This window comes from Ceratosolen solmsi, unplaced genomic scaffold (assembly GCF_000503995.2).
Source record: "Ceratosolen solmsi marchali unplaced genomic scaffold, CerSol_1.0 scaffold45, whole genome shotgun sequence".
NCBI lineage: Eukaryota > Metazoa > Arthropoda > Insecta > Hymenoptera > Agaonidae > Ceratosolen > Ceratosolen solmsi.
Window position 1 is genome coordinate 3,563,292 of NW_011948436.1, and position 8,798 is coordinate 3,572,089.

Genomic DNA, 8,798 nt, shown 5'->3' on the forward strand with positions numbered 1-8,798 from the left:
GGCATTCCTCATTATGTGGTCTTGAAAAATTATTCGATAAATTTAACGTCGGAGATTGATTTGAGATCGGAGATAGATCGAATGAAGTAACTGATAAGCGATACATTCAACTTTATATTAAGACGAAACAATGAAATTTAAATACCTTGGGTGCTAGTATTTCCTGTTATGGCGAAAGCCAACAGTAGGTAGATTGTGATTTTTTGTTTTGAAAATTTATAAAATTCTTCACTCAATAATAACAAACAAAATATAAGAGACTATGTATTTAATCAAAGTAAATATCGGAATCCCGTAACATTTACCGAAGCTGCTCTCTGAATATCAATATTAATATTAATTTTATTTATTGTGCACTAAAAAAATCTTAATTAAAAAATATGCCGATTAACGATTTCACTCTCAATTTTGAGATCATAAAGATGATTATATTTTTAAATTAATCACACTTTTTTGACCCCACACCAACTAGTTTACATAGTGAACGATAGCGTTTAAAGAATATGTTTATTACAATATTAACTACAAAAAATCGTTTTCGTAAGAATTACCGAAATTTCGATTTGAAAAAAATAAAGTACCAGAAAATTTAGGCTTTAAACACGAAGGCCTTAAACATTAATATAAAAATGTCTATTGACTTTAATATTACACTTTTTCATGTGTATTATTTAGGTTTGTAACAATTTATCATTCTTCTCTTAAGTATTATATTTATAATGCTTTTTATATATCAATTTTTCATAAACTAAAAATGAAAACTTTCCCAATGATATAACAAGATTATTGTTTAGCATATTAATAATTATTATACAGATAATTAACATTATTTTTAACTAGTACCATTTGCCGACCTAAACAATAAGGATTGAAGCAATTATTTTCGAGTTTATCGTAATGTATACTGCAAAGAGAGAGAGAGAGAGAGAGAGAGATAGATAGATAGAGAGAGAGAGACAGAGAGAGAGAGAGACAGAGAGAGAGAGAGAGAACAAAATTACTTTACTTTTTAAACGTTAGTTTCCTACTTTATCCAACTCCATAAAAACAATGTTCAAAATTTATTTAAAAATTTATCGACGATTTATTACGTGATCTAGGATTGTGTAATACGTGCTTTTAAAATATCCTGAACTCTTTACAACAAGAATTACCGCGTATGTGAAAGTAATTATCTTGCAAGACGAGAACGTACGAGCATGCAAAGATATTAAAGTGTCACCGATGATATCTGCAACTAGTTGCAAAGAAACATAAAAGTATACCACAATAATAAAAAATATTACTAGAGAAAGCGGCACACTCATCTTGGAGTTTAGTTGACTTATCGCGTAAAATCTTTGTGCAATAAAAAATCCAACAATTCTAGATAGCAGTTTACCTTTTTCGTATATTTAAATAAAATTATTTATTTTGCGGTATTTATGTTACCGTATTTCAAATAAAATAGAAATTCTCAGCATTGTTTATGTATAAAAACAGAGCCTAGGTACTGTGATATCGATAATTTATGAAAATTGTAGGATAATGTAGCAAACGCACATAATATAGAATTCTAATGTTATTTTTTAAAAAAATTTTTATAAAAGAAAATAGATGATTTTAAAGCATTAATTTATTTCATTTTAATTTTTAATGTTATTATTAATGATTAAATCCGCATAGTTATAATGAATATTTAATAAAATCATCGATTAGATTGGATATTATGTATAACAATAATATTTAAGCAATTCAATTGGTTAATAAACCTTTTCGCCATATTTAAAAAGAAAGTCTACATTCTTATATTATTTTTATATTTTCATATTTCCTGTCGGCAAATAACAGGTTGATTTACGATATTAACGAGTTAGAAGAAACTTTTGAAAATAAGTATCAAGCTTAATATCTCTCTTATGTAAAAAAAATATATATATATATATATATATATATATGAAGCTTTATCGTTTAAATAATTTAATTAGAAAAAAATTCATTGATTTTAATAAAGATCTTATTGAATTATTATTACGAATGAGTATCTTATTTCACTATACATAATAGAACGATTTATGAAGAAAAACAATACTTTGTACAGAATTTCAAACAGATTTTCATTTCTGAAAATCTTTTTATATCAAGTTGCAATTATTATATCGCTCGCACTATTCCGTTAATCGTTAATCAAAATTTTTAATTTCAAGGAAACTATTTGTTGGTAATAAGTTTAATAGTATTCATTAAGTGGTGAAATTTTCTCGGTCAATTGATGCCAATAGATGTTGAGAATTTTCATATTACATTAGAAAATACATGAGGTCATTTGCCAGTCATATGCGATTCATTTTAAAAATATAACGAAGAGAAAGCCATTATTTGGGCCAATTGTGTATTTTTACATATAACAAAATTTAATTAATTCGCTAATTTTGGAATAAGCCACGAGATAAATTATTAACACATATTAATAAATTAATAATAATAATAATAGTAAGATAAAGACGTATTAACATTTATCCGCGCGCACGAGTAATAGATATATTTAAATAGTTGTTATTTAGGTTCTTAATTTATTTCGAAATTTCCGTCCCGGGCTCTTATTAAAGTAGAAAATTTGAAAGCACAACTCGGAAATCCTTTTACAGTAATTGCACAACAGCAGTTCTATTTCGAGTTCGCAGTTGTATGTCGTTAGACGAGATGATTATTCCAGTGGACAAACTGATTTTCAAAGCGTAAAGCGATTCAAATTCGTAAAGCGACCTATCCCATTCGGCAAAAAGGAAATGGCGGTCATCGGGAAAGCATTCTTATCCCGGAATTCCGCCCGAATTTAAAAGTGCTCATGTAATTAAAAACAAGATGCCGACGGGGATGCCGAAGCACTCGCGCGGATTCACATCGCGATTAATCCTCGTATCAGGATAGCGCGAATGGCGGGCGGCGCTTAAATTCACTCGTATGACGTCGTTCGTGGGTTCCACCGCAAAAGCGCGTTAATTGCAGCGAGTCACGCGGCTCTCCCCGACCGAGCGACCAGCTTTGTATTAATTTTAACGGCACGCGAAGCTTTAGCAGAGAGGAAATAACGTGTTTCCAAGCGACGTCGCAAATGACTAATTTCGCGCTCATTTCGTATAACGTACGGCAGCATCTCTATCGGCGACAAAGGGACCGCGACTGGAGTTCTATTGGCAGACCTTCCGCGAGACGAGGATTAATTATCAGTTTTTAGCTGCGAGCGTGCGTGAAAGAATTGACGAGAATTGAATGGAGAGTAATTGAAAGGACCTCTCGTCAGACAACGCTTTTCATAAAGAGAAATTCTTATTACAAAGAGCCTCTATATATATATATATATATATATATATATCTTGCTATCTATCTATCTATCTATCTATCTATCCATTTATCTCTACGTGTGCGTGCGTGTATTAAATGTACCAAGGCAAAGCACACTTTCATTCGATCCATTGTTTTTTGTTTGAGCAATAACGAACGAAATTAATTACTGCTTACAGTGTTTACATCACACGTTTATTCTACCACTGCTCAATGCCATTAAACAAGGAAATTTACTATAAAATTATAAGAGCCGTACAATCGTATAAAAGTAAATAAGACACTTCTTTCAATACTCGAATTCGTAATTGTCTCATTGTTTATACTTATCAATTTATAAAAACAGTCAAATGGTCACGGCTTCTTAATTGTAATTGTTTTATTAATAAACTGAGAAATGCAGTCTCCCGTACTGTCGTACCGTACGATATATCACCGAACGAAAATCTTTCGTCACCGAATGTAGAGATTTCACCACTCAATGGACCCTCGTTGATAAACTCCATACTCTTGCCTTCCCGGCCAATGTCGGATTTCATCACAGACGGCCGGCCCCATCGAATTTTGCCCGAAAATTGCCAAAAGCACAAACAATCGCAATCTTATCTAAATTCTCATCGAGCACATCCGTTAGATCGCGACGGCCACTCGATGGCATTTTGCACGTGCCGACGAAAGTATTAGGTGATCAGCCAATTCAATTATTAGCCGGTGAGTCGAAAGTCTCGCGATTCGCTCGGGAAAGCATCGCATCGATAGAGCGGCTTCGGTATTCGCGGTTTCGCTACAAAATGAAAAAGAAAGCCCGGCAATGTGGCAAAGTCTAAAATTACACAATGGCTTTGTATACATACGTAAATCTTCCTTAAACGGCGAACTCGGTGTCTCGATGGCTGGGATGTTCGTCGGCGTGGCTGCATCTCTCCTCGGGACCTGGGCAGAGATCGAAACAAACAAAAATACCGTTTAATAATAATCCATAGTCTGAATTATTTCTTATACTTCGTAACTATCATCTCTCATCGCTCATTTAATTTTCCTTTGCGCCCCCTTAATCAGCCGCCGGTTCCCTTCCCATTATTATCGGTCACCTGGCTCGAACTAAAACCGTTAAGCCGCCCTCCCTCGTTCCCGGCGACATTCGTTAAATCGAAGTGGTCGATACCTCCCCCGCGCCAATTGCCAAATCGTCCCTTCCAATCACTAAATCTGAGACTCGTGACTTATGACTTACCTTGTGACGAGTGATCGAGCGATCGAGCGATCGAACGCGCCGCTATAGAATAATAACGTAAACTGGTTCGACGAAAGAAACCGCTCGCTCGCGTTCGTTATAAGCGCTGCGTTAACAGTTATGCCGGCTCGCCTGCGCGCTCATTATCGTGGGAAAAGTGGCATTTCTCGATTATTATATTATTATCGGTTGCTCACACTATGGTATTACGTAACAATCTGACTCTTATAAAGTACGAGAGGCTCGATCGAGAGGGAGCATTTGAAAATTAAGCGATAACTCGAGCGACACTGATCGCAAGCAACATCAAAGTGCATTGAACGCGACGTCAACGGCCGTCTTAATTCGCATCCTAAAGCCGATGCCACAGCCGCTGAAGGCTAAACGTATCACCCCGTACGGGCGAGCTCCCCCCATTGCCCCCACGTAATTGCCACTAGACCACGTCCCGTCCCGTACTTAGCGGGTCTTCCTCAAAATTCGCGCGAGTAAGAATTCGAATGCAAGGTGTCGTAAGGAGGTGGACGCGGGCCTTTCCTCCGCTGGCCTTGTCTCTCGCCTGGTCTCTCGCCTCGTTTCGGGGAAAGGCGAGGAGAGGCGAGCGACCGCGCGAGGCCAGGACAGTCGTCATAACAGTCGTTTCCCAAGAGAGAAACGGCCGCGTTACCGTTCGCCGTGGCCGTGCGAAAGTGCGCGACTTAACGGCGCACTCGGGACTCGCATGCGGAGAAGCGCGATTTCGGTGTCGCGCGCTTTTCCGGGATTCGATCCTCGCGGGACTTGGGAATTGGGGGTGAGGGAATAACGAGCTGTCGAAGAGCAATTTAATTTCTGGAAAAAATGGGAAATTGGTGTTTTTTCATGGGGGCGTGGTTTGGACGGAGGCGCAAAGACTGACATTTGAATGGTCGAATGGGTAGTGGAGCGAGAGGTTTTCATAAAAAATTATGAATAATTTTAGGCATTTTTAATGGGAGCGTCTTTTTATTTGGTGGGAAGGCGCGAGCCCCTTCGATTACGATGTTGCATTCTTTATTTATAATGAGCCTAGGCATTTAGCGGAAATTGTAATATGGACGTCACCTGACTCGGTGCGAAGTTCTCAGGGATTTTGTGAAAGCGTCGTATGGTAATAGGGATAATTCTTGTCCTTTATACCCTACGGATAATGGAATTTCTAGCTGAATTTCTACGAGAATGTCCGTCCATTGCTAGCGTGCGGATTTCATTTTACTAAGAGAAACTCGAGAGGAAATTAAAACGAATCTATTGCACAATGGGAGCTGATAATCGCTAAAGAATCTGTAGATGTGCGCGCAAGTAAAATCTTTTTGAAGATAAGTGGCGATGTTTGGGTCGTCTTTTCATACGTTCGGAAGTAGCTGGCTTTTATTTAGCGATACCTACGTCTACAATAAATTACGGAAACAAATGATTTCATTTCCGTCTTGCATTTGTGCGAGAAACCCTCGAGCGCGAGCGATAGTTTTATTTTTAGTTATAAAATAAATGGTAAAATGCTCGCAGCGACGTGCTGTGCGATAAAAGAAAATACATTTTCAAGAATTTAATTGGAGAAACGTAAAACTTTTCTTTTACATAACATGTCTTTTACCAAATTAACGACCATTCATCGCTCGTAGCCCAAACTATATTATTTTTAATATTATTACAATAAACTTCAAGCATTTGGTCAACACTGAATGCCATTCGAAATTGAAGATCATTAGACGCTGAGATCCTTACGAGCGGTCGCTTTATGAGATTTCGTAAAATTTTGTTTTAGGCGTTATGGTATTATATTTTTCGCGAAAGGCCTCGACTCTTTGATCGATACGGCCAATTCTCTTCCGGTCTACAATTTGCATTGCAAACTCATTGGAGCACAACACATGTTTGCCCAACGCGTTTATACAATGTTGAGCTTCAAATTTTCTATGTATTACTTCCCAGGCGAAACCTTCGACCAATCAACCGAACAACTATATTTACTCTGTGCATAAAACGAAATATTGGAAAATTATTTTAAACACGGACAATGGTATTTCCATTTACATCATCCAAATAAATTGTCGTCAATAAAAACGTCAAAACAGTGCCACAAACATATTCCCTTTTGCCACACATCGAAATATCGTGATCGCTTATATATTTATTCACTTCTTCATCGTCATCTTCCTCTTCTTCCTGTTAATATTATTTTTCTTCTTCTTCTTCTTCTTCTTCTTCTTCTTCTTCTTCTGCTTTCTCTACTTTTACTCGTTATCCCTACCCTTTTACGTTATTATGCCTATGATTGAAATCGCAAAGGCAGCGACAATGAAAAAGGGAAGCGAGCAACGACAAATCGAATAGGGAAAATCTGTTCGCCGTCGAGATTGACCGTATTTCAATCACAACCAACGTCATCTTAAACTACAGCACACCGAGGAAACGAGATCAATCGAAATTCCCAATAAATTCTGAAAATAAAAGGGGTGGGCTGGTGGTGGGTGGAATAATCGACGTACGTAGCCCGACGAGTCTCTCGCGCGTTTCGAGCGAGCGATCATCGGGGCTGGGAAAGTCTGTTCCGAACCGAAAACCGAGGCGAGGCGATGTCCGTGGATTCGAATTCCCATTGATATTACCGTGTACGCGTCCCCCGGGGGTGGCAACGCTCTATCGTCCTCGAGCTCCGGCCATATCGCCGAGGGCGTCTGCTCGGTCCTCGGTGGCAGCCGCTGTCTGGGCCTCGGCTCGACTCTTCTCCCGACCTTCCTCGATCTGCACTGCTGCTCCGCGGTCGTCTGCCTCATCCCGTAGACGCCAATCGTCACCCGCGACTTTGGCGACTCCACCAGCTGCTGCTTCAAGCCATCTATACTCTCGGCCCGCGACTCGATCAGTCGACGACGCTCCACCGGATTCAGATTCAGCTGCTCGATTATCGCCCGGATGTTGGAGGAGATGCTGCTCTCGCGGTGCGACACCACCATTTTTTTCGATGATCCGATGGCTCTCGGTGTCCCCTAACTCGGGCTCGCTCCACTCAGTCGTGCATCTCGATAATCACGAGTTTGATGATCGCGCCGCCCGCAACGTCACTTTTACCTTAAATCGGCCTCGCGATCGTCGCTCGCATACGGATTCGCCGAGATGTCAACTAACTGAAAGGTTCTAATTTAGGTGGCTGTTAAGGATTTTGGCTTCGGACTTGGTGTTCCCAGTAGTTTTCAACCTCGTGTGATGATAGATCGTTGGATGGCCGCGATAATGGAAAAGTCATTAGGGTATTGCTGGCGTTACCGTCGATCGCGACTAGCGGACGTTGTGCATCGCGTATTATCGATCGCTTATCGCTTATGATAATAATGCGCGAAGAACTTGTTAGAGGTGCAAGATACCGCGGACGAGTGTTGCGCGACTTAAAGTAGTCGTATCGATCAAGCAAAGCCAAAAGGAATGGCCGTTTCGCCGATGAAATATTTCGAATAACCAGTCGCGTGTAAAAAGACAATTGTAATGTTATGTCATGGAATTTTTATTACGAAGAAGCAAATAAGCAAATAATGATTTATATTTCATTGATCGTAACGCTGCTGTTGTCGAGCGATCTCTTCGTCACTGGACTATCGATAATTCCATGCTTAAGAAATGTATCTGCAATATTTTTTGTTTTTTTTTTATTATTATAATTTTCTGCTGTTTCACTTTGTCAGGCCTATTGATTGACATTTATACAGAAACTGATTCTGTTGTAGCCGATAGTAAAACGCCATTGCGTTGACTGTACGTTTTTCCTTACTTTTTTTTTTTTTTTTTTTTTTTTTTTTTTTTTATATATAAATCTATTGCCCAGTTAATATAGATACTACTCGACGCTACAACGAATTTTATTTAAAAAACGAAAGGAAAAGTTAATTTTGTTGGTTGAACATCGTTAGCATATATATTTGTTCCTACGTACTTTGAGCTTCGAATTCAAAAAGTGGCTAACTCGACGATCCCTTTGGCTTTCATCAATTTTCTTCAGTTATTGCAGCTAAATACTACAAGTCTGAATTAGCACGTCAAAGAATCTATTATAGCGTATTATCTTTCGAAAATCATTGAGAAGTTAGCGATAAATGCGTACTTTAATGATTTTTATCGGACGTTTTATATAGAAATGGATGAAAGTGAGAGTTTCTTGTTAACTATCCAAAAATATTAATTTACATTTTACAATTCCTTAGATAAATATGTGCATGAAAATATT

General features: G+C 38.3%; 1 protein-coding gene across 1 annotated transcript in view; it reads right to left on the reverse strand.

Annotated features, from left to right (window-relative positions):
- LOC105365165 (J domain-containing protein DDB_G0295729-like) overlaps positions 1-7,628 on the reverse strand; it is a 10,344-nt gene extending 2,716 nt beyond the window's left edge. Inside the window, exons 1-2 of the mRNA XM_011503260.1 lie at positions 7,189-7,628; positions 4,179-4,257 (exon numbers count right to left, since the gene is read on the reverse strand). Coding sequence (XP_011501562.1) covers positions 4,179-4,257; positions 7,189-7,536 — 427 coding nt within the window. The 5' untranslated portion in view covers positions 7,537-7,628. The remainder of the gene's footprint in view (positions 1-4,178; positions 4,258-7,188) is intronic.
- Positions 7,629-8,798: the final 1,170 nt, after the last annotated feature.